This window comes from Bos indicus, chromosome 14 (genome assembly GCF_029378745.1).
Source record: "Bos indicus isolate NIAB-ARS_2022 breed Sahiwal x Tharparkar chromosome 14, NIAB-ARS_B.indTharparkar_mat_pri_1.0, whole genome shotgun sequence".
In the NCBI taxonomy this organism is placed as follows: domain Eukaryota; kingdom Metazoa; phylum Chordata; class Mammalia; order Artiodactyla; family Bovidae; genus Bos; species Bos indicus.
The window spans coordinates 1,705,229-1,729,713 of NC_091773.1; the positions used below are offsets into that span (position 1 = coordinate 1,705,229).

Sequence of the window (24,485 nt, forward strand, 5' to 3'; positions counted from 1 at the left end):
GAGGTGAAAAAGATGATGCAATATTACTCAGCCATAAAAAGAACTAAATAATGCCATCTTCAGCAGTAGAGATGGATGGACCTAGAGATGATCATGAGGCTTCCTCGGTGGCTCAGCGGAAAAGAATCCACCTGCCAATGCAGGAGATGTGTGTTTGATCCCTGAGTCAGGAAGCTTCCCTCAGAGAAGGAAATGACAACCCACTTCAGAATTCTTGCCTGGGAAATTCCATGAACAGAGGAGCCTGGGGGGCCACAGTCCACAGGACTGCAAAGAGTCGCACGTGTCAGAGCGACTGAGCACATACCCAGCTTGCTTACAGGCTTCTGGCAGTCCTCCCAGGTCACTAAGGAAGGTCACTTCCTGACAAGCACAGGAACTTCAGGGTGGTATGGGACCCTCGAGAAAGGACAAATTCACCCAAACCTTAGGTATTGCAGACAACATCTGATGGCAAATAACTGAACTGGCTCCTCAGCCTCGAGCGGGCTTCAGAAGTCCAATCAGTCACTCCTCATGAAAAGTTCCAGCAGTGTTTTAAATTTTACATGGTCAACCTCGATTCTTGTTGCACTCATTGGAATGATCAAGCCAAGTTGACTGCAACTAGACTAACTGGCAAACGCAGTCTCACTATGGTTGTCTCCAACAGAAATGGGGGTATCCGAGGAGAGAAAAAATTATGTTTTGGTAATACCGCTGAATGAATATCAGGTTCTACTTCTGCTGTCTACCTTTGAGGTTATGTTTCTGAACTGTAAACTGGACTAAACCCTGAATTCTAGTCCTGTTCCCTCATAATTTGGCTACATCCTTCCAAACTAAAATTTCCTGTTTTCTTCCCACCCTCTTGACTTGCGGTCATTAAGAACTAAAGCTGTCCTTTTTTGAAAGCCATGCAATACAGGTGGACAACTCTGTCTAAACTTCTCAGCAATTACCACAACAGCTCATGTATAGACAGTCATGGTGCCTGTTGCCATGTGGGCCACTCAGGACCATCACTCCAGACCTTCAAACCGCAAACCAGGAAAGTCTGTCAATTTGCCACCACCTGCCCTCTAGGTAAACACTTCAAATCTGACATGAGAGCTCTGCTATACTGGCCGCACTCAACACTCAGAAACTGGTTTACCACTGGCTCCCATCATTCACCGTTACTTCCTTCTTTTTCCATGGCAATGCCTCATTAAATACCCAGCTTCTCCCACAATGTAGGGCTAACTTAAGAACGTCAGCTGCATCACTGCCCCCTAGAATGAGACACAATTACTTACCTGACCTCTGTTCAAGACTAAGCGTGTAATTCAATGAAAAATGGGGACACCTGCCACCTCAGCTTTAACGTGTGAACATTCCAGGTTAAGCTGAAGAGGACACTAAGAGGGCACGAGGCACGCCTCCACAAAATACACCAACTCTGCATAATGATTACTTTGCTTCAATATGACTTAACAAACACCCAGTACAAGAGGACACGCTCTGATCCTACTTTGTTCCCCTGAAAGGAAGAGGCAAAACTCCCAGGGGAAGGTATTCCACCTGTGTGAGGAGGATTGGAGAGCATCCTTATGGTGGAAGACAGGGAGATACTGAGGCTGAATGGGGGCATAAACAAACTTTGTTACTTCTTCATTAATGTGGTACCACAGGGAAAAATCCCTCTTTCTTATAAATTCTTCTCAAATAATTAATCCTTTATCTAGAAGGTCACATAAACAGTTTCCTGTGATTGCTTCTTAGGTCCTATAGCTGTGGGGCCTCCATACATACAAAATTAAATTGGTTTTCCTTCTGTTAATAGGGCTGACATCAACTTGATTAGACCAGGCAAAGGAACCTAGAAGGCATTACAACCTCCAGAAAGAGAAAGAAACGAACATCCTAAGACAGAAACACAAAATATCTGAAATGAAAACTCACTGAACGGGACAAACAGATAAGCAGATGCTACAAAACAGAGCAATAGGAAATGTGAAGAAAGGTTTACACAAAATATCCAAACTGATACCCAGAGAAACGCAAACAAAGGAATGAACAGAACAGCCAAAGCGGGACTCATAGGTCAGAGTCCCACACCTAGTATCCACCTAACCAGAGTCCTGGAATGAGAGGAAAGAGAGAGCGCCAGTGTCTGAAGAAATAATGCCAGACACGACAATTTCCCAAGATGACTTGGGCCATCAGCCCACAGCCCAGAAAGTTCAGTGTGGCAGGTCAATAGGAAATCTCACACAAGGAAGATCAATCTTAGACGGACCACAGCTGAACAGTGGAAAACGATTCTTAGTCAGGGACAATGTGAACGTGAGCCAGAGGATACCCAGGCAGTACCTCCGGGCAGCAGCCATGTCTGGTCTTGCCACAATCCTCAGGGACAATCGCTTCCAAATGCTGTAGAGTGAAGACACTGTGCACCAGGACCTCTACTCTAATGAAGGGAAATGATACTTCAAAAATGAAGGTAAAATGAATATGCTTCAACACAAGAAGACTTCCCCTGTCTACTTACCGGCAGGTCCCACTACAAGACATGTTAGCTGCACATCCCAGTTAGAAATAAAGCACGTGAAACTAGAGCCCGAAGCAGACGGTGTAATAGAACCGAGATGTGGAAACGGCTCATTCGCATTAGTCAGTGTGAACTTGAAGGCAAAAAAGATAACAGGAAAAGAGACCGTAAGAGATGGAGGAGGATGGTGATTTCATGTCCATAAGGGACCGTGAACCTCAATCAGAGTACCATTCCTAACTACAGGGATATTAAGCAAGATAGGAGTCACCTCCCCTGTCTGCAAATTAAGAACACAGTTCCAAAATAATAATGCCCTCCCTACTTCCCACCCCCTTCATTCCCCGTAGAAAACACAACCTATTTTGGGCGCCACGATAATAAAAATATTACAAAACAAAACCAGACCTAAACAGCCTCAAGACCCGGCAGGAAAAGTAGGGAGACAAGCATCCATCAGAAATGCTGCAGACCCGGGGTCCCGTATTCCATCTCCAAACCCAAGAAAGTGACGGCCAATTCAACCCGAAACGAAGGACCTAAAGCAAAATCAGCCGAGAACGCAAAGGGGAGGGAGTGCTATGTGCCAGGTGGAGGTTCCTGTACCCAGGGCCGAGGCTGCTAGATGGACTGGGGCACCCCATGGGCGCCGGGTGCTTTGGGGTTCTGCGGTGTGAGTGGCGCCAGCAGGATCCCGCATCCTTGTTCTAGGGCCCAGGGCCAAATCCCAGAATCTGCCAACACTGCTCTCAGGCCGACTCCGGGCCTCTGCACAGCCCCCACCTCCCGTTCCTTGCCCAACCTGCCAGAAGCGTCAACACTCCCCGTGTCTGGCCCAGAGCTCCGGACACCTATCTCCTCCACAAGCCCCTGACTTCACTCTCCACCCGTCGTCTTGTTCTGGGCTACAACTGTCGTGTGCTGCTAGAAACGTCTCCGTGCTCCATGTCCTTCCCAGGCGTCCCCAACGTTCCCCGGGGGCATCCCATGTGCCGGCAGACCTTCTGGAACCCTCAGTCCCCGTGCTCAGCGAAGACCTTCTGGAATCTTCCCTGACACGCGCGTCCTGCCAAGAACCGTGGAACTTCCCCGCCCCCGTGTCCCAGCCAGACCGTGGAATTTCCTTTCCACTGCCTCTCGACCCCACCCTCGTCTTGTCCAAACCTTCTGGCACCTTCCCGGACACGACCTCCAAGGGGTTCCACAGGCTATAGGTAGTGCGACCGCCGCGGGTGTGTGAGGACAGGCCTCCCAGGCTCGGCACCCACCCTCCACCCGGAAGCTGAGCGGCGTCTCCCAACGGGCTTTGCGCGGCTTCCAGAAGGTTTCTCCGCGCTCGGAGCGCCCCCAGGGGCACTCTTCGTCAGAGCGCCTCGCGAAGGTCGATGCCTGAAAGTGTTAGAGGACACGGAGCGGGGAGATGGTTCCAGGAGGTCTGGGCAGGAGCAGGGGTGGCGGGGCAGGTTCATGCCGTGACATACCCCAGCTTCACAAGTCTCCGTGACTGACAGTACTAGCGTTCCTTCTCTGTTAGAGTGAAACTGAGGGAGAATCTATTACTTGAGAGTTAACCAGCAAATCCCCAAATTCTTGGTACCTAGTCCTAAACTAATTACTCAGAAGAGAGGCCCCAGTGCATATTGGATAACAGTAAAGTCTAAAGGATTGTGAGGTGATCACAAGTTAAAAGTGCAGGGAAAGGAGCGGAAAAGGTGCTTAGTGAAAATATATCACATCACAGGCATCTAGCAGAAGAGAGAAAAGGGTGAAATTTTTCTCAAGTTCCATTCAAGAGGTTGTTGCTGCTGCTAAGTTGCTTCAGTCGTGTCTGACTCTGTGCGACCCCATAGATGGCAGCCCACCAGGCTCCCCCATCCCTGGGATTCTCTAGGCAAGAACACTGGAGTTGGTTGCCATTTCCTTCTCCAATGCATGAAAGTGAAAAGTGAAAGTGAAGTTGCTCAGTCGTGTTCAAGAGGTTAGGAAAAGAATAGATTATCCACCCAAAGAAATGACAAAGGAAATATAAAGAGAAGTTGGTTATATAGGAGGGAATCATAGTATGGTAAAACAGAAAAAGAGCCACCAAATAAGAAAAATAAAATTCTCAAAACCGATATCAGAAATGGAATGGGAGGCATCGATTAGCCCTTTCCCTGAGTTTATTATTTATTTGTGAAAAGTCAAATGTTATAAATGTGACAAATGTCACAATCTTGATGAAATGACTAAAACCTGAAAAACACTGTGAACTTTAACTGACTCAGTGAGATCAGGAGACTAAAATACCCTGAATCTTTCTGAAAAACCTATGAACCAGGTTTTCTATTGAAATTAAATCCTTAAGACAGTAAGGATACACCAAGTTTATGAATGCTGATTCCCAACAGAGTGAAGATTAATCTACAAGTTAAATGAAATTCAGTCCACATCTCAGCTGGTGGTGTGGGCACGTGTGTGCACATGTGTATTTTGTGTGTGTGTGTGTGTGTGTTGTGTGTCTGGGTGTTTGTGGATGTGCATGAAGTTGATTTCAAATGTTTATGAAAATGAAAAGGGCTAGGAGTAGCAAATGCAATCTACTATGAGAAGGAAAATGCTGGAGGACTTGCTCTCTCAACTGCCAAGAGCATTTATGCCTTCTCCTTTATTAAGAGAGTGTGGTGTTGGGCTAAGGGTGGAAAAATAGACCAATAGAGAAGAAAAGCAAAGTCAGAAAGCATGAATGTTCAGTTACAGGCTTTCTGATGCAGGGAGGAAGGGAGGGAGAGAGTGATGACAGGAGAGAGAAAAAGAAGACCTTTGAAGGAGACAACTGTTTTCAGGAATTGGTTCTTATAGTTGTAGGCTCTGGTAGGTTTAGAATCTGTCGGGCAGGCTGGCAGAAATTCAGCAAAGAGCTCTCTTGCAGCCTTGAGCCTGAATTCCACAAGGCTGAAGGCTTGAAACTCAGGCAGGGGTCTGTGCCATAGTCTTCCAAGGAGAATTTCTTCTACCCTGGAGATTCTGGACCTTTACTCTTTAGACTTCCAACTGATTAGATGAGGCCCACCCACTTTATGGAGGATAATTGGCTTTACTCAAAGTCTCTTGATGAAAGAGCTCATCACATTGAAAAATCTCTTCATAGCAAGATCTAGATTGGTGTTTGGCCAAGAATTTGAACACCATAGCTTAGGTAAATTGACACACAAAATCACCCATCACTCTAGATATTTCAAAGAAAAGGTCTCCTACGTTATTTGGCCTTTTGTGCCTGGCTGCTTCACTTGGTGTCATATTTCAAGTTTCCTCCATGTTGTAACATGTGTCGTTACCTTGTTTATTTGTGTGTCTAAATAAATTTACTGAGATATTAATTTATATACCATGGGATTCACTCATTTAATGTGCACAGGTCAATAATTTTTGTTATATTCACAGCTATGCCAACCATCGCTATAGTCCAATAATGACTTAACCTTGAACTGAAACCCCATAGCCATTCACGGTTATCCCTTTACACTGCCCAGCCTCACCCCACCCCCAGCACTAGGCAACCACAAGTGTACTTTCTGTCCCCTATTCTGAACATTTTCTGTCAATGGAATTGTATAACCCTGGCTTTTTTAGCTTGTTGCAGTGCTTTCCAGCTTCATCTGTGTTGTGGTGTTTCAGAATTTCCTTTTCCTTGCTTAATAATATTTCATTGTGTCATTACACCTCATTTTGTTTATCTGTTCATCAGCTGATAGACTTTTGGATTGTTTTCACCTTTGGTCATTACAGATAATACTGCTGTCAGCATCTACATAAATATCTTTCTGTGGAGCTACGTTTTTACCTCTCCTGGGAAAATGCCTAGTAGAGGAGTTGTGGGTCCTACCACCACTCTCTAACCATTGGAAGAACTGTCAGGCTGCTCCCAAAGTGGCTTCACCATTTTGCGTCCCCACCAGCAGTGCATGAGGGCTCTGGTTTCACCACATCCTCAGCAGTACTTGTTATTTTCTGATTTTTTATGATTCTAGCCCTCCCAGTGAGTGTGCAGTAGCATTTCATTGTGGTTTGATTTGCATTTTGCTGATGGCTCATGAAGTGGCACATCTTTTCACATGTGTGTTGGTCATCTGTGAGTGCATCTTCCTTGGAGACATATCCATTCAAATGCTTTGCCCAATTAAAAATTGTTGTCTTTTTATGATCGAGTTTTGAGCATTCTTTTTTTAAAACTTTTTCTTTTAATTGGAGGTTGATTACTTTATATTGTGCTGGTTTCTGCCACACATCTACGTGAATCAGTCACAGGTATACATGTGTCCCGTCCCTCTTGTCCCTCCTCCCCATTTCCCATCACATCCCACCCCTCTAGGTTGTCACAGAGCACTGGGTTGAGGTCCCTGGGTTGAGCTGCCTGTGTCGCACAGCAAATTCCCACTGCCTATCTATTTTATACATAGTAATGTATATGTTTCCATGCTACTCTCAACTCGTCCCACCCTCCTTCCCACACTGTGTCCGCAAGTCTGTTCTCGATATCTGCGTCTCCACTGCTGCCCTGTGAATAGATCCATCAGTGCCATCTTTCTAGATTCCACACACTGATGTCAGTATATAGTACTTGTCTTTCTCTTTCTGACTTACCTCACTCTGTACAATAGGTTCTATGTTCATCCAACTCATTAGGACTGACTCAAATGTATCCTTTTTTATAGCTGAGTACTATCCCACTGTATATGTACCACAATTTCTGTATTCATTCATCTGTTGATGAACATCTAAGTTGCTTCCATGTTCTAGCTATTATAAAAAGCGCTGCAATGAATGTTTGGGTGTATATGTCTCTCTCAATTATGGTTTTCTCAGGGTATATGCCCAGTAGTGGGATTGTTGGCTCATAGAGTAGTTCTTTTCTAATTTTTAAAGGAATCTCTGTACTTTTCTCCATAGTGGCTGTATCAATTTACATTCCCACTAACAGTGCAAGAGAGTTCCATTTTCTCCACACCCTCTCTAGCATTTTTGTTTGTAGATTTTTTAATGATGGCTATTTTGACCCATGTGAGGTTTTTACCTCTTTGTAGTTTTGATTTGCATTTCTCTAATAGTTGAGCATCTTTTCATGTGTTTGTTGGCCATCTGTACATCTTCTTTGGAGAAATGTCTATTTAGGTCTTCCACCCATTTGTTTGATTGGGTTGTTTGTTTTTCTTGTATTGAGATGCATGAGCTACTTGTATATTTTGGAGATTAATCCTTTGTCAATTGTTTTATTTGCAATTATTTTCTCCCATCCTAAGGGCTGTCTTCTGATCTTGCTTATTTTTTTCCTTTGCTTTGAAAAACCTTTTAAGTTTAATGAAGTCCTATTTGTTTATTTTTGTTTCCATTTTCATTAATCTAGGAGGTGAGTTAAACAGGATCTTGCAGTGATGTATATCAAAGTGTATACAGCCTATGTTTTCCTCTAAAAGCTTTATGCCTTCTAGCATGAGCATGCTGTACATATTCAGAAAGCAAGCATCTAATCAGACATACGATTTGCAAACACTTCCTCCTCGTCTGTGGATTGTCTTTTCACTCTCTTGGACGTGTCCTCTGAAGACCGAACTTTATTAAATTTTGATGAAATCCAAATTATCGAGTTTTTCTTTAGGAGCTCATGCCCTTGCTGTAATGTTTAAGGATCTTTTGCCAAATCCAGGGTCGTGAAGAATAATTTTTATGTATTGTTCTAAGGGTTTTACAATTTTAACTCTTATGATTAAATCTCTGGGGCATTTGAGTTGGTTTTTGTATATGGTCTGGGTGAGGTAAAGGCCCAATTTCGTTTTTTCCCAAGTGGCTATAAAGTTGTCTAAACAACATTCCTTGAAAAATAAATGGTCCATATTGGAGGGTCTTGGCACCTTTGTAAAAATTCAAGTGACCACAGACACATCATTTCATTTCTGGATGCTCAGTTCAAGTCCATTAGTCTGTCTGTCCTTGTGCCAGTACCATCCAGTCTTGAATGATACAGCTTTGCAGTAAGCTTAGAAATCGACAAACATGAGTCCTTCTACCATGTTGTTTTTTAAAAGAATACACTGGCTATCTAGGTTCCTGCCTTTCCATGTGAATTTTAGAATCAACTTGGCACTTTCTACAAAGAAGCAGCTGGAATTTCATAGAGATTACATCAAATCTAGAGACTGACATGAGGAATATTGTCATCGTAGTGATCTATCTCTTCTGATCCATGGATGCAGAATGCTTTAAAACTCTAAATATCTCCTTTCATTTCTTCAATGGCCCTTTGTGGTTTTCTAAGTACAGATCTTCAACATCTGTTGCTTAACGAATTCCTCCCTGTTTCACTCTTTTTGACAGTCTTGTAGATGGAATAGATTTCTTTATTTTATGTTCAGATTTGTCACTACAAGTGAAGAGAAATATGATTGATTACCGCCTGTGCAGCCTTAGCAAGTTGCATGACTGGAGGCCCCAGCTGCTCCCATCAAGTGGAGAGCAGCGGGGTTGAAGGGAAGACAGGAGTCAGTGTCTGCAAAGTGCTCAGAGGTGTCTGCAGCATGCAGCACATGCTATTTATCAGGAAGTAGGTCAGAAGCTATCCTCTGACTAGGGGAGCCACTGGCATCACATGCTTTGCAGGAGGCGGTGGTGGGGCGGGGCGGGGAACGATGAGAGGCACATTTCTTACTTAGTACTTTGAGTCTCTTGGCTGCACTGGATTCTGAGCTCCATATCAAAGCCAGGTGGGCATCAGGTCACCAGTCTCTAAAAGAGTGCATTGGTCACCCTCTTTGAAACCTACTCCAAGGCGGACAGAGTGGTGGCCACAGGGCTGAGGTCCCCAGAGGGTGTCCATGTTGCCTCATCTGCCATGCCCGGCCAGTGTCTCAGTGAGGACAGGCACTTCTGTGTCCCAAGATGGGGAGGTCACTTTGTGGGGAACTGTGAGGACACCCTGTCCTTCTCCTGTACCAAGGCCAGTGCCTGGCCTGGACTGTTCTGGAACACCAGGGCCCCTCGTGCTCATCTGGCTCCCTGTGATTAGGGTTCACTCCTTCCCCAGTAGAGGGCTGCTGATTCGTGGGTGTCTTTCCCTCCTCCCACAGAGATCAGTCTGGGTCCTTCTGGAATCTTCCGTGATGACTAGGCAAGCCCCAGCCAGGCGCACCACCTCAGCAGAGACCAGGTCAGTCCTGCCCACAGCTGTGTCTTCAACCTGATGGTATCTGCCATGGGGCATTTTGGTCAGGGTTGCAGGGGCTTGTGTTGGGTGAGGCGTGCTGCCCCATGTCCTGCGGGGTGTGAGCACTTGCTTTCCAGGCAGATCTGGGCTTTGGTGCTGGCTGCTGTCCCAGATCTCAGGGGAAGGAGGCCTGAGGGGTGAGGCCTGAAGGGGAGGATTCGGGGTGATGGCTGTGTGGCAGGTGTTGGAAGGAGGGCCGTGAGTGTTGTATTCCTGAGCTCCAGACCCATGATGAGGGCCACCTGGAGCCTCCACCCAGTGTGAGAAGCTGAAGGTGCACCTAAAGGGTTCCAGGGATGGAGGCGCTGAGGCCAGTGGCCATCTCTGTTGCTTGAGACTTTGCTACCAGTGATCCCTGCCTATCCTCCCAGCACAGCGCCCTTGAGCGTGGTGTGGGCGGTGTCAGGACTCTCCTTGTGCGTGTGTGTGGGGTGCTGCCAGCCTTCAGGGAGAAGTGTAATCGTGTGGGCAGCATCCTTTTTGCTGGGACCTGGGGAGCCTGGATGCCTCTCTTTCAGCTGCTGAGGCACAGATGGAATGCTGGACTCAGCCTCTAGATTCACCAAATTCCAGATTTGGTCCTAGCTGTCCTTCAGCCTGTCTTCCTGGGGACAGCTTCCCCAGGACTGTTCCTCCTCATGCTCCCTGACCTCTGACCCTCCACACACAGGAAGCCTCTCCCCTGCTAGGCACTGTGGGCAAGGCTGGGTGGAGCTCAGGCCCTGTGGTCCCGGGGACAAGGGTTCCAATACCCTCTGTCTTGTGGAGTAGCCTGAATCCTCAGACAAAGACCCTCGTTTTCTGGGCTCCCCTATGCCGATGGACAAGTTGGAATGGCGACAGCGCCACACTCACAGCGACTGGATGGGACTAATACAAAATACAGAGCAGGTCCCAGGGAAGTGCCCCCGCCTGCTAGCAGTTGATGTGTTATTGCCACACTACCAAGACTATGCTGTTGTTTTTCCTTGTCCCTGCAGAGTAAGGAAAATCCAGAGCACCTGAAGGAGTCCCACTGCTTTTCCAGGCTCACACGCTTTTCACTGCTCTTCCAAGGTCATCACTGAAAGGGAGATTCAGGTGCCAGGGTCTTCCCAGCAGTGAAGTGTGTGGCTGCAAGGAGGCAGGGCCATACTTGCAGGCATCCACCGTGGTCCAGGAGTACCTGGTGCTGGGTATAAAAGGGGCGTGGCACGTGCTGAGCATTCAGAGGGGCTGGTTATGAGAGCTGAGGCAGAATACATATTACTGTAGGGAGCTGTCTTGGGAATGTCCCAAATATTTCAGTGCTAAGTCCTGAGGGGACAGGGCTCACATCCCTGCCCCTCACAGGACCTGTGCCAAGGGGCCTGCGCACAGGCAGTGCTGATGCCAATGTAGCCATGTGATTGTACCAGCTTCTTGCTCACACTCCCACCTCAAATCCCTCATCTCTGTCTTGGGTCCACGTTCCTTCTCTGAAGCAAGTCTTGGGGAGCTCTTTCAGTGAAGGTCTGCTCTTGTCACTCGTGGTTTCTTGGAAAACGTTTCACTTAGCTGCTGTTTTCGAATGGACACGGAACAGATTGAAATCCTATATTGATGGCCATTTTCCCAAAACACCTCATGTATTCTGTTCTATTGTTTTCTGCCATAATAGTGTGGTCATGACAAATCTATTGGACATTTGTCTTTGATTTCTGGAGGCTTTTTGCTGTTTCTCTTCACTGTTAATGTGCTGCCTAAAATACAGTAGGATACAGGTTTCCACGATGGTTGCATGTCTGTGTGGGGCTGCAGGTGCATCTGCAACATGTGGGCACATCCAGACACTGGAAGAACTCTGTGCCTTGCCTTCTTAGTTGATACCTGGTGAGCATCATCCTATACAACTGCATATAGAAGTACCTCACTTTCCCATTTCACAGATGGCTAGGGTTCTCATGACAAGACGTACAAAAGAGAACAATCCTCCTCTTGAAAGAAAATTGTGTTGCATACGTTTTTGACATTATGAAAAAGATTGAAATAAATACCCCTTTCTATAGTGAGACTCATAGGATATAATCCCACTGAGGTCAAATACCTGTCCTATTCAGTAACGTATGGCACAGTGCCTGACACATAAAGAGTCCCAGAAGCACCTGTTAAGTCATCAATGAAAGGGGATACTTAGCCATTTGAAACTGGCCCGCAATCCAACTGGTGTCCAGGGTTCTACAAGCACCTAAGACCCCTCCTGCAAGGTAGGCAACTCCTCCCACAAGAAAGCTGAGGAACACTTGTGGAGACTTGACAGCTGTGGGATGCTCAGTCATCCCCCAGGGCAGCCACAGACAGAAAGCTTCCAGACACCAGCTGTCTGCTTAAATGAGCCACTGAGGGTCCTCGGGTTCGAGCAAGGTTCAAGCTAATACTCTGAAAATCCCCCCACTCCAGCAACTCTACACAATCCAGAACATGTAGAAAGTGCACTTCTGTGCTTGTAAAAGGGCAGGATGTCTTCAGGACCAGGAAGCAAGGTGCGACCAGGAGCAGGGAGGAGGGAGCACGGAAGCCAGTACAGTGCTGCCAGGGGAGGCTTGGGGCCAAGCCACTGAGCCTAAGGTCTGCTGGCCCCACTTCCCAGGGAAAGGCTTGAAGCACAGGACAAGAGTGAGATTAGGAATCGCAACTGGAACCCCGCGGAGAGGCCAGGCTTTTAAAAGAAGGCTGAACTTGAAACACCTGTCACTGCATGTATTGTTTAATGTATTTATTTTTAATCAGAGGATAATTGCTTTCCAGTGTTGTGTTGGCTTCTGCCATATCTCAGCATGAAGCAGCCACAGGTATACATGGTTCCCTCCCTCTGGAACCTCCTCCCACCCCCTCCCTTCCCTCCCCTGTAGGCTGTCACAGAGCCCCACCTGGAGGTGAGACCTTGAAAACACTACACCAACACGGCAAGCTGCCCTCAGCACCATCAGGCGAGCAGCGAGCCTAGCTTTGCAAGGTGGATTGAGGACAAAGCCCCGGATCCCCATTCCCTCCCGAGAACCGAGACAAGGCCCTCAAGGGGGTTTAGGCTTGACACTAGTCAGCCCAGAGGAGACCCGGGCTGAGCAGTGAGCACAGAGTGGCTCCAGGACAGCGACAGCGCTGGGCAAGAGATGGCAGGGCCCCGAGGCAGACCCCAGCAGCAGGGAGCACAGAGGGCGCTCCGGTTCCTGGCATCGGGCTTCTTAAAGGCACTACTGCAGCTACACTGAAAGGCCCGAAGAGGCGCAAGAATCATGAGGATCACACAGCAGACTCGAGACCGCAATAACCTGGAAGGTTGTCAGAAAGAGCCGGACAGATCCTCACACGGCAAGACGGGAAATTCCACGCCAGATCAAGAAAAAGGGGCCCCTCCATAGACTTGAAAGCGGAAATCTGGAGAAACAGGGAAATCCAGGAGAGGATCTGGAAAGCAGACAGAGATGCTTAGCTGGAGTTTGTCTCCACGATGTCCGTGAGCACTACCAAACCAAGTTCCTTAACGAGGGCCTTAGAGATCGGACGGTCCTCACGGCTTCAGGCAGTACCCCTTCCATGGAAGTGCCATGAGACTCTTCCAGATGAGCGAATTCTCTGAGCCCCGGTTTTCTCACCTGCAAAATGGGAATGAGGGAGCACGTGCCTCTTCAGGCTGCCGTGAAAATCAAGCATCCACATGTGCCAAGCTCCGCACGATGACACACACTCACCACGAGGGGACTAGGTTTTCACTCCTTTCCTGTCACCACACTTGCTCCACTCATTGCAGAGGAGGGCCACTGAGTGGTGGGAGAAGGATCGGATAGGTTGAGTGCCAGTTGAGCCAGAAAACTCAGCACTTCCCAAAAACCCATCTCACGGTGCCTCAGGGGGCCCAGCAAAATGGTGATACTATAGAATTGCCATAGGAAGAACTCAGGGCTCAGAGGGAATGAAGGCTGGACCTGTGTGCTGGGCAAGGGCTCCAGCTTGTGCCTGTGTGACCACAGAGGCTGGAACCTCCTCCCTCCTCCATGAATCTCTGGGTCCCTTTCAACAGTCCTGTCTGGGGTGGGAGAAGATCACACTGGCGGCCGCAGGCCTCTTTGGCCACGGATGGACTGGAGTGGTGACGGGGTGTGCAGCTCTTGTCCTCCTCCAGGGATCTTGGCACTGAACAGATCCCTGGGGGGCAGTTCACTGGGGCAGGGAGAGTGGAGAGACCCCCCAGCCCTCAGTAGGGGCAGGGCTGGTACAGCCAGAAACACGACTCCTCACACCTTGCTGCCTGCTCGGCCTGCCTGTGCCTCAGAGATGAACTGTGGGTGGCGAGGGCGGGAGAGTGGAGAGACCCCACGGCCCCTCATCCTGCCTCTGGGCCCACTTTCTACCTGGGGTGTCACCTGGCCCTAGGTGGGATGGGACAGACTGCCTGCTCCTGCCAACGAGGGGATCCCAGTTGGCTGTCAGTGGTTCAAACCTCTTCGGGCCTTGAGATCAGGGTGGTCCCTCTGTGGGTCACTGTGGGTCACTGTGAGAGGGTAGTGGGCACTTCAGACTGGCTCTACTGAAGGGAGTGAGAGGTGGCCCCACACCCTTCTTCTAGAGGCTTCTCTATGGCCGGCCTGCCTCGTGCCAGAGGGGTTCACCATCCCTCGTGCTCTCAGATGAGTATCATTGACCCTGATGTCCAGGTTGGCTTTTGGCAGCGTCTCTTCTAGGAAACCTGACTCACGACCTGCCTGTCCAGGCCTGGACTGGGCACTTCAGCCACAATCCCAGACGACTGGCACTGCCAGGGTGAGCCCAAGAGGCTAGGTAGACAGATAACAACCCAGCTTGAAGGCAAGTCCATGCCAGAGCTCTGGAGGCAAAGGGGACGGCACTTGAAATGGCAGCCATCAGGACAGGGCACGCCCAAGTTGTCAGCTCTTGCACTGGAGCAGAGTTTAGCACAGGAGGTATAAAGAGTGGACAGGGAGGCAGACGGTACGGTCTGAGGCCCATCGCTTGGATGACCACACGAGGGGCCTGGGGCTAGTGCTGGGGTGACTGGGGTCAAGGGCCCTCAGACAGCGCTCCTTGCTGGAGAAAGAGCTGGTGGGACTGGGCATGCGACCAGGACCTGCCACCAAGGTTCATCCCCAGCTCTGCCCTGGCCTTGCTGCACAGGCCAGCAAGCCTGACCCACGGGGGCCTGTGCTGTTCCATGAGTGCAAAGTGCTGGCTGCACAGTGGTGTGACTCAAAAGTCAGGGCCTGTAGGAGAAAAGAGGTGTGGCTGGGGTCCGGCAGAGGGCTTGTAGCGTGCATGGCCCGGCAGTGTGCTGACACGACTACTGGATGGCCCGGAAGGTGAAGAGGGGCAGGGTGGAGGGCATCAGTATGAAGCGGTAGACCATCTTTATGTCCTCTTGCTCCAGTGTCTCCACCAGGAAGTTCTTCAGCACCTAGGACAGAGGCAGGGTTCCGCCTGGCCTCAGCCTGCCCTGCCTTCCAGGGCCCTGAGGCTGGGCGCCCCAGAACGAAGCCAGGGGTCCCCGGCCAGGCTGTCCACCCGTGCCCCTCGCGGCCCACTCACATGGTGCAGCAGGAGCAGCATCTCCACCTCGGCCACGCGCCGCCCCAGGCACTGGCGTACGCCAAAGCCAAAGGCCAGGTGCGGGAATCTGCTTCCAGAGCCCTGGCGGTCCAGCCAGCGCTGGGGGTGATAGCTCTCAGGCCTGGCGAACACGGCGGGGTTTCGACCCAGGGAATAGAGTAGGACCTTCACCAGCGTCTGCAGCAGCGGGAAGGGGCCAATGTCAGCTGGCCCCTGGGTGAAGTTCGGCGGGGCTCCAGGGCCTCACTCACCCCAGCTGGGATGTGGTAGTTCTGCAGCACCAGGTCCGAGCTCACTTCCCGCTCCAAGGTGATACCCACGGGGTACAGCCTGCGCACAGGAGCATCCAGCAGGGTCCTCAGCTGTGACCGGGCTCCGGACACCCTCTGCAGCCTTCCTAGCCCAGTGCATATAGCCTGAGGGCAGCCTCCCAACCCCGGACCCTCACAGGTCACTCCTGGCACTGGGAAGCCCAGATCCTGAGGCGTTCCTCCCTTCCAATTCCCAAGTAAGCCAAAGCTCCCCAAGCCAGCGAGGACGTGACTGACAAGGTCATCAGGACACTGAGGTGGGATCCCGGAGGAAGAAGCACCAGGCTCCCCCAAGAGAGAAGAAGAGGAGGTACAAGGGGTGTGCACCCCTGGGCAAAGGAGCTGTCAGCCCCAGGATCCGTCGTCAAGCCCAGCAAGAGGGCTCTGCAGGCACGGGGCCAGGGCCGTGGGGAAGTCCAGGTCCATCTCGCCTACCTCAAGGTCTCCTTGAGGGCCGCCCGCAGCAAAGGCAGCTCCGTGATGGCCCTCTGGGGATTTTCTGAGATCCGGGCCTCAGCCACCAGGCTCTCCTGGCGCACCGCCTGCTGCACCTCCGGGTTCCGAGCCAGCTCAAAGAGAGTCATCAGCAAGGGGAAGGCTGTCTGCAGGGGGCGCAGAGGGCCAGGTATAGGCCGTGCCCCTCCACTCCAGAGCCTCTCCCAGAAAGATGGTGGTCCTCTGGGGACAGGGGACCTGCATGCTCGGAGACCACAAAGCCCAGACCTGGAGTCCTGGAGATTCTAAAACCAGCTCGTCAGCTTTCCCTGAATCCCTCAGGGGAGGCGCCCCCAACGTCACTGAGACCCAGGCCTCCTCTGGCCACCTCAGAACCTGAGGTTCTCTTCCTCCTCTGGGTCCAGGAGGGGCTCACTCTTGGCATCTACTAAGTGGGCAGAGTTGAGGAGCTGAGGTCTATCTGGGCATCCACAGGCAGGTCGGTTCACAGGGTCCTAGCAGGAACCGGCCACCCAGACTCCCAGCCATTGCCTCCTCCTGGATCATTTCCATGTGCAAAGAGTGGTGCCCGCTATCCAGCTGGAGACCTGGGCAGCTCGGTATCTCCTAAATGTCGTCCCCAAGGTAACCTGCCCCTGGCATCCGCTGCCGTGCAGATTGGGCCTCCCTGGGGCTCCCTGAGCTGTAGTCCGTACTGTGCTCTGCCCTGTGGCCTGTGAGGGACCCGATGCCTGAGTGAGATACTCCTCACACTGGCTTCCTCTAGCCTGGGATACAGGCCGGGTGTGCAAGGCCCTTCCTGACAGAGGCCCTGACCCTGTCTGCCCTCCTCTGCCCGCTTGCCCTGTTCCCTCCACTCAGCCTCATGGCCTTTCCTCGCTGCCGGCTCTTGCAGGGCCTGGCCTGCTGCCCTCCGGGCCTCCTCTTCTGTGTGGTCTCTCCAATTTCAGCGAAAGCTGTTCTTCTCCAGGAAGCCTTCCCAAAGCAGGCACATGCCTGGCCCACCCTCTCTCACCTTATGGCTGCATCACAGCCCCGGTTCAGGGAGTGTCTTCACCTGAAGCCCGCACCTCAGCTCAGGGCCTGGGTGCCTGGCCCTCAGAGATGCTGGCAGAGGGAGGCTCGGTCTAGAGGCAGGACACTTCAGCTGCACTGTACACCCTGGGCCTGGCCCGCCCCCTGGGCTGGCTTCCCTGCCACCTGCTCTCTCCCCCACATGCTAGAACCTCTTGCTGCCCCTCCCATTAGCCAGTCACCTCCTAAGGATCATCTCTGTCCCTGGAAAAGGTCTCTAGTGTGACTCTGCAGCCGAACCTCAGCCCTTCCCCTCCCCCCAGGACCCTGGGGACCTCTGATGCTGCAGGTACCCAGGCCTCCGGCCACTCTACACTCTGTCTGGAGCCTGGTTTCTCATGTGGGTCACCATAGACTCCTTCCCTTTGGGAAGCTGGAGGCATAGATTGGGGAGGGGCGTGGAGGAGACATTTGCCCTGGGAGGAGGCTGCCTGGAGGCAGGGGAGCTCCCTGCTCTATGGGAAGGGCTGCGTGCTGGCCTGACCGTGTCCACACTCCCAGCAGTGAGGTCGATCGTGTTGGCCTTGATGGTATCCAGGGTCATGTCTGCTCGCATCAGCAGCTCTGCCACGATGCCGCTGTAGTGCCACGGGTGGCCGAGGGCCAGCTCCTGATAGATTCTCTGGATGGCTCTGTTGGCTGCAGGATGCATAGCGACAGAAGCCCCGGGTCTGGCGCTGGGAAGCACTGCTCTTTGTCATCCTCCTGCCCTTTACCCTCCTCCATACCCCCAATTCTCCACGTCCTGCCCCAGTTCTCAGGCCCGCCCAGGCCAGCATCACTGCCGATGGGTCTGGGACCATAACGAAGCCACAAGCCCCTCCCGGGACCTCAGTCCTTCTGCGACTGTGGTGAGTGGAGGGGGCCCCGGGGTCCCTAGTCACCGCACGGCCCGGGCTCCGGCCCTCACCATACTGGAAGATGTAGTCCCAGGCCTCAAAGTGCTCCCTCCACATGTTGGTGCTCATCCACCGTGACAGGCGCCTGGGCACAAACATGAGCTGCACGGTGGACTTCAACATGGCCTCCAGCGCGTGGATAAAGTTCAGGCTGTCAGGGTTTGGTTGCTGGGTCAAAAGGCCAAGCCGCTCCCCGTAAAGGACTAAGGTGCTGGCTGTGGGATGAGGGGTTCCTGAGCCCCAGGCAGCCTGGGCCTCAGGGCCAGCTCCCCCCACGCCCTGAGGTGCGCCTGCCTCCCCAGCCCACACCTTCGATGGTGTAGCGGAAGACGCTGGGCGCGATGTCCAGGGTCAGACTCCCCCGAGCATTCTGCAGCACCCTCGCCTTCAGGGTCTGGGAGAAGTCCCTGGCCACGCCATCCACCAAGGGCGTGTACTTCTGCAGGGCTGGCAGCGAGAGGACGTCTGGGTTCAGCCGCAGTCGGTCCAAACGCCACTGGGGCCCATTGCTGTAGAGTAGGGAGCGGAGTGTCAGGGTGTCAGTCAGCAGTGGCCCTGACCTGCACCCCACCTTCCTCTCTCCAGAGCGAAACAGGCCACACAGGGAGCCGCCTGCTGGTCGTCAGGGGCAGGCTGACCCTGTTGGGATGCCGGTGGCACCTCTTTCCTCGGGGCAGCTTCCTGTACTTCACCCAGGCTGAGACAGGGGCTTCTGGCTGAGACTGCTGCCGGGGTGTCTGCAGAATCGCAGGCTCCCTGCCTGCCACACGCACCTCCCCACTGGGCCACCTCTGGGCCTGGAGGCTTCTTCTGTGAGGAAGGAGGCTGAGCCCCTGGGAGCTGGCCCAGCTTGCTCTCACCGCGCCCCAGAGTGGGCGAGGCCTCTGCCATACTGGCTGCCCGCTCCCCTCCCCACACAGCCCCTGCCCCTTGAGGCAGAATCCAATTGTGCCTCTCCTTGTGTTCCCCACACAGGGCCCAGTGCCCGTGGGGGGCTGCTAGCAGGGCCTGGGGGCCTGAGGGAAGTGAGACATGCACCCAGCCGGAAGGCCCTTCGGAGGCCTCTGCAGGCTTCACCCTCCCTCCTCTGGCCCTGCAGGGAGGGTTCCCACTGTGGCCCGCCCCTTACCTGGCTCCAGGGCACACAAGTTGCCTGGGGCACGGGCCCGATCCAGAGCCGGTGGGCACCGTCTCCCCACCCACCCAGGTGGGCCTCGGGCAGGCTCGCTTTGAGGCCCTCCCCATCCCACGTGCTCTCTGCACCCAGGCCGCCCTGCCCCTCCCTCCGCACCCCCACCGGCCCTCACAGCAAGAACACGCCACACTTGTGCCCGCGAGCCTGTCGGTAGGCCAGCCAGGGCTCCAGGATCATCCGCTGAGGGTGACGGCTGTCCGCCTGCTGCAGCCTCTCCACGTCCTCGGGCAGCATCACGAACACCATGTGTCTCCCTCCCACGTCGTACCTGTGGGGCAGAGCTCTGCGGTCTGCTGAGGGGCCGTGTCCTGCCTGGTCCCCGCTCCATAGAGCCAGGCGCTGGATCAGAGCAGGCGGGCCCTCCCGCGGTCTCACTGAAGCCTCCTCTCCTCTGGGGTCTGCGTTCTGTGCTCCCAGCAGCGAGCCGCCCAGGGCTCCTGCTCGCCAAGGGCCCCAGTCTGCGGTGGCCGAGACGCACACCTGCCCCAAGGAGCCCCCTCCCTGCCCCTTCCCTGCGGCCCGGGTGCCCCTGCCGGGATGTGGGCAGTGGGATGTGGCACAGCCCTGGCCCAGTGGGACTCAGGCACCAAGGGGGACAGAACGTGAGGGTGTTCTCGCTGAGGTGAGCGGGGAGAGCTTTACCTGAAAATGGGCCCCAGCTCCTGGAAGGTCTGATGCATGTCCAAGTGCATGTTCTCAGAACCCTGCTCCTTCCAGATCTGCAGCATCCGCATCCACTTGTTGCCAGGACACCGGGGCATGGCTTCGAAGGGCAGCACCGCCTTGGGGGCTACAGCACCTCTGGTGCCCAGTAGGCGTGCCTCATGCAGGGACAGCCAGGGCCCTGCCATCCTCACCCTGGCCTTTGCCCACAGTGCCATCCTGCTGCTCCCCACCCCCTCAGCCCCTTCCTTTTATCTCACCGGGCCTGCTTGCCCAGGCGATCTGATCACGTCACAGGCCAGACTGGCTCTGGGCCAGACCAGGAAGCCTGGGGCTGCGCTCACGCTGAAGGCCTCCAGCGGGAGGAGGGAGATCGATGGCACCGGGTCCGGCAGTGACCCAGGCCTGCTGGTGGGTGGCTCTTGGGAATGGGTCAGGGTTGGAGCAGGGACCCAAAGGGGTGGCGGTGGGGGCAAGAGGCCTCCTCCCCCTCCAGTATGGGACAGGCGCAAGATGGATGGGTGCCTTATCTTCGCAAGGGATGAAAGGGGACCTTGGGTATGTTCGTCTCTCTTCTACAAGGACCTTAACGGGGAGCAGTGGGAAGGGCTGGGCTCTCATCTCCTGCAGCCCCGGGTTTTGCCTACTCTTGCCAGGGCCGGATGCTGAGTCCAGGGGTGGAGGCAGGAGCCAGCCAGGGTCCCTCCCAATGGGGGCTTGCAGTCCCACAGGGGGCACTTAGGGGATGCAAAGACCCCACTGGCACACTGGCGTCCAGGGCAGTTTGTGGCCGAGGCCCCGTGTGTCTGGCCTGGCTGGTCCAGCTGAGGAGCAGAGAACCCAGAAGACGGGGTCACCGGCAGGGAGGGCGAGGCTGGCCCGCAAGCCCCTCCTCAGTCAGAAAGGTGAGAGGACCCTTCCCCCACGGGGTGTGTGCTCAGGACCCAAATCCTTCTTTCTTCCTCGAACATGAGCAGCTCCCAGGGTGGGGAAAGTCTATGACAGGGGAGTGGTCGTGGGCCCCACACCCTCCCAAGGACCCAGCAGGCACACAGCTGGAGCCCTCCCTGTGCTCGGGGACCCATAGTTTCAGACCCTGTGTCGTTTCACCCACCCCTGGCAGCTCTCCCAGGAAGTCAGTCTTGCTGTCCCTGGCCCTGCTTTCAAGCAGGAGATTGACAGCAGGTCTTCTGTGCCCTCCCCAGGCCCCCCTTGTGTCAGCAGGGCCCCAGGGCCCTCATGCTTGGGCCTCTGCAGAGGTGCCCAGGAGCCCCAGCCCTGATTTGGGGATGGTGCCCTGATGACACCGCCGTGCAGGCTCTGGAGGTAGGACAGGGAACGCGTGGGCTTCTAGCAGGGTGGCTGAAGATCTGAGTGTTCCTTGTTCTTCTACTTTCACTCATTCCCTCTCTTGACACTTCCTTGGGCGATATTCAGCTGTGGCCATGAGTCAGAACTGCCAAGGTCCCTCATCAAGCCGAGATGCACGATGGGCCTCAGCCCCAGGTGGCGTAAGAGCTGTCCTCGGGCTGAGACGCAGCCTGGAGCCCCAGCCTGCCCTTGGGGTGCCTCTGCCTCGGCCCAGCCCACCCTGGCCAGCCTCCTGAACCTGTTCCTGTCTGTGTGGCCTCTGCCTGCACTAGCACCAAAAGCTCCTGAACTTGGGCCGAGCTCTTGGTACTTCCTAGACCGGCCAAGCTTCAGAGAAAGGTGCAGGTCCCAGGGGAATCTTCAAACAATGACTCCTCACAGAGGAAGACCCGAGAGTGCTCTCAGGGCCCCTGGTCCCCATGTTGCCGAAGGTGGGACTCTGCCTCTGCATGGGCCCTGAGCCCACCCCCGGCAGACCTCTTCTTGTGCTGAGGGCCGGCCAGCTGAGCTGTCGTCCCCCGAGGCACAGCTGTGGCTGAGGACCCAGCCCAGCCCCAGAAGGCCCAGGGCCCTGAGAGGGGAGGCCTTGCCCTGATGGTCTCCCCCGGTGGGGCCAGGCCTGGGTCTTGCGGGAGAACAGTACCACTCAGTGGGCGTCCCAGGGCAAGATCAGTGCCCAGGAGCCCTGATATCTGTATCAGGCTGTTCCCAGGCAGAACCCTTCTCCTCCCCGGCGTGCTGGGTACCGAATTCTCCACACTTCATCCCTGGTCCTTCCTATTCCCACTTCAGGCTCAGAGCCTGCGCCCCAATACAGTTCTCAGACTCCTTCCCCTCTTTCCCTGGGCTGGGGGAGTCAACCGGAACCCCAGCAGTGGCCCAGCCCCTGCCTCAACATGCCCACACAGGTCGAACCACAGGATCCTCTGGCCTGGATATCTGAACTCTTTGCCGTCCTCTGAGGGGAGTGGACTGCCAACTGCAGTGTGAGCCCAGCCAGGATAGACGGGGCACCTCCTCGAGGAGGCAGGGGCCCCCTACTTGATGCACGGGACCTCACAGATCTCAGCATCTGCAAGGTCCATGCTGTTAGTAACAGTCTGTGTGCAACAGAAAAAGACGAGCAATGTGCCAGGATGGCCACTCCTGGGTACATATCTGAGAAAAGTAAACACGCTAATTTGGGAAGATGTTAGAACCATTATTTACAGCTGCCAAGATATAGAAACAGCATGAGTGTGCATCAGCAGAGGATTGGATGAGGAAGAAGTGGTGTATATCCATATATATACACGTGGATATATATGAACATATAGAAATATATATGTATATATACACATGCATAATATGTATGAATATATGCATAGTCTATATGTGAATATATAGAAAGTGAACGTGTTAGTCACTCAGTCGCGTCTGACTCTTTTCCACCCCATGGATTGAGGCCCACCAGGCTCCTCTGTCCATGGTATTCTGCAAGCAAGAATACTGAGTTTCCATGCCCTTCCCCCGGACCTCTTCCCAACCTAGGGATCAAATCTAGGTCTCTTGCATTGCAGGCAGATTCTTTACCATCTGAGCCACCAGAACTATGTGGGAAATACTACTCAGCCATAAAAAACAATGAGATTTTGCCATGTGCAATAAGATGAATGCACTTGGAGGCCACTGTGCTAGAGAGGGAAGTCATACAGAAGAAGACAAACACTGTTATGTTATCACTCATACGCAGAAGCTGAAAAATAAAACAAACTTGCGACTACAACAAAAAAGAACCAACTCACAGATACAGAGAACAAACTAGTGCTTACCAGTGGGGAGAGGGAAGGAGAGGGGCAGTATAGAGGTGGGGGACTCTTCTGTATACAGGAAGCCACAGGGACATATGTTGTACAGGACGGGAGATGGAGCCAATATTTTACGGTAACCATGAATGGACTATGCATTTAAAAACTTTCAGTCACTATATCCTACACCTGTAACTTAAGTGGTATCATACATCAACTCCAATTCTTACAAAGGGGGACATTTACCCAATTGAATTGTATGAGTGACATAATCGAAGGTTTACCTTTCATTCACACACTTAGCTCAATATGAACAGACAGAATATGTCCCCTTTGCTTACAGTCACACAATTGAATTTCTAACGATGATGGACAGAATTACTGCAGGACACACGAAAAGGAGGATGACCAAAAACAGAAGGACTGGCTAGCAAGACAATATTAAATGAATGAAACACACATCAGAAGTTTGCAGCATTGTAATACACTTTGTATCTGGACTGAACTAGACACTTATATGCACCAGAGAAAACAGTTTCAAATAGGTTGAGAAGCTGAAGAGTGGAAAGATCCCGTGATGATTACTGTGAAGGAAAATTGGAAAGCAGGTCTGCTGAGGACGTGGAGTTAATGCCAAGGTTCTAGGGCTCGGTGAAGGCTTGCATGTCCAGAAGGTCTGGGCAGGACACAAGGGCAGGCAAATTTCCAAGAGGTCTGGGCAAGACACAGGGCGGGAGGTGGGGGTAGGAAGTTCTAAAGTCTGGGAAGGATATGGGACTACAGGAAGGATCCAGAGTTCTTGGCAGGATGCGTCTCAAGGAAGGCTCCAGAAGGTCTTCAAGGAACACAGACCCTGGAGAAGGTTTCAGAAGGCCAGGCAGGACCCAGGGGAGTAGGGGTGGAAGGGTGTGGTGGCAAATGTCCCAGAAGGTCTAAGCAGAAGCCAAGGCCACAGGGAAGGTCAGTAATCTTGAGCAAACACAACTGGGAAGGTTCCAGAATATGGGGCAAGATATGGTTGCCATGGGGAAACTTCCAGAAGATCTGGGCAGAAAAAGGAGACAAAATATTATAGATGGTCTGGACAAGAGGATGGAAGGGGTTGGGGGGAGTGAGTCAGGGGCTTGGGGAGGGGGTAGGTCCCCGAAGTTCTGGGCAGAACATGGCGAGTGTCGAATGTTCTAGAAAGTTGGGCAGGTCAAGGGTGGTGGGGGGCTAGAGCCCCAGACTTGGCCTCAGATCAGTGTTGACAGATCCTGGCATTTGACCCTGCTCCCCTAGAACAAGGTTGCAGAATCCCGCTGACACAACTCTGCCAGCCGAGCCCCAAAGCACTCCCACCCATGGGGTCCCTCGGCTTCCCCAATCCATCTACCAGCCCCACCCCTGGGTACAGGAAC

The 24,485-nt window shown here is 52.9% G+C and overlaps 2 protein-coding genes across 5 annotated transcripts in view; both read right to left on the reverse strand.

The window, feature by feature from the left end:
• Positions 1–3,806, reverse strand: part of GML (glycosylphosphatidylinositol anchored molecule like) — a 28,255-nt gene extending 24,449 nt beyond the window's left edge. Inside the window, exon 1 of one of the 2 annotated variants that reach the window (XM_019973683.2) lies at positions 3,677–3,806. The gene's annotated coding sequence lies outside the window, so the exon portion shown is untranslated. The remainder of the gene's footprint in view (positions 1–3,676) is intronic. The other variant, XM_070802308.1, reaches the window with a different exon arrangement.
• An 8,662-nt stretch (positions 3,807–12,468) lies between these two features.
• On the reverse strand, positions 12,469–20,169 carry LOC109568372 (cytochrome P450 11B1, mitochondrial). Of its 3 annotated transcripts, none has more exons than XR_011570456.1 (10): positions 19,907–20,169; positions 19,377–19,532; positions 18,379–18,578; positions 18,081–18,284; positions 17,655–17,809; positions 16,076–16,242; positions 15,581–15,659; positions 15,309–15,506; positions 13,460–15,177; positions 12,469–13,363 (listed from the first exon to the last, which is right to left on the reverse strand). XR_011570456.1 is itself a non-coding variant. In XM_019973621.2 (9 exons), the coding sequence occupies exons 1-9, from the start codon at positions 20,143–20,145 to the stop codon at positions 15,064–15,066; spliced, it is 1,512 nt and encodes a 503-aa protein (XP_019829180.2). In that variant the 5' UTR covers positions 20,146–20,169; the 3' UTR covers positions 12,469–15,063. The 3 variants fall into 3 exon arrangements, 1 of the variants encoding a protein (XP_019829180.2); XR_011570455.1 differs by having other exon boundaries at positions 12,469–13,175; positions 13,364–15,177; XM_019973621.2 differs by having other exon boundaries at positions 12,469–15,177.
• Positions 20,170–24,485: the final 4,316 nt, after the last annotated feature.

Bases quoted from the DNA above. Each gene is read 5' to 3' on its own strand.
- LOC109568372 (XM_019973621.2), bottom strand. From the start codon at position 20,145: ATGGCACTGTGGGCAAAGGCCAGGGTGAGGATGGCAGGGCCCTGGCTG. The intron at 15,660-16,075 runs GTAGGCGAGATG...TCCTGTGCGCAG, and splicing joins GCCCTCAAGGAGACCTTGAG to GCTGTACCCCGTGGGTATCA. The intron at 15,507-15,580 runs GTGAGTGAGGCC...CCGCTGCTGCAG, and splicing joins ACTACCACATCCCAGCTGGG to ACGCTGGTGAAGGTCCTACT.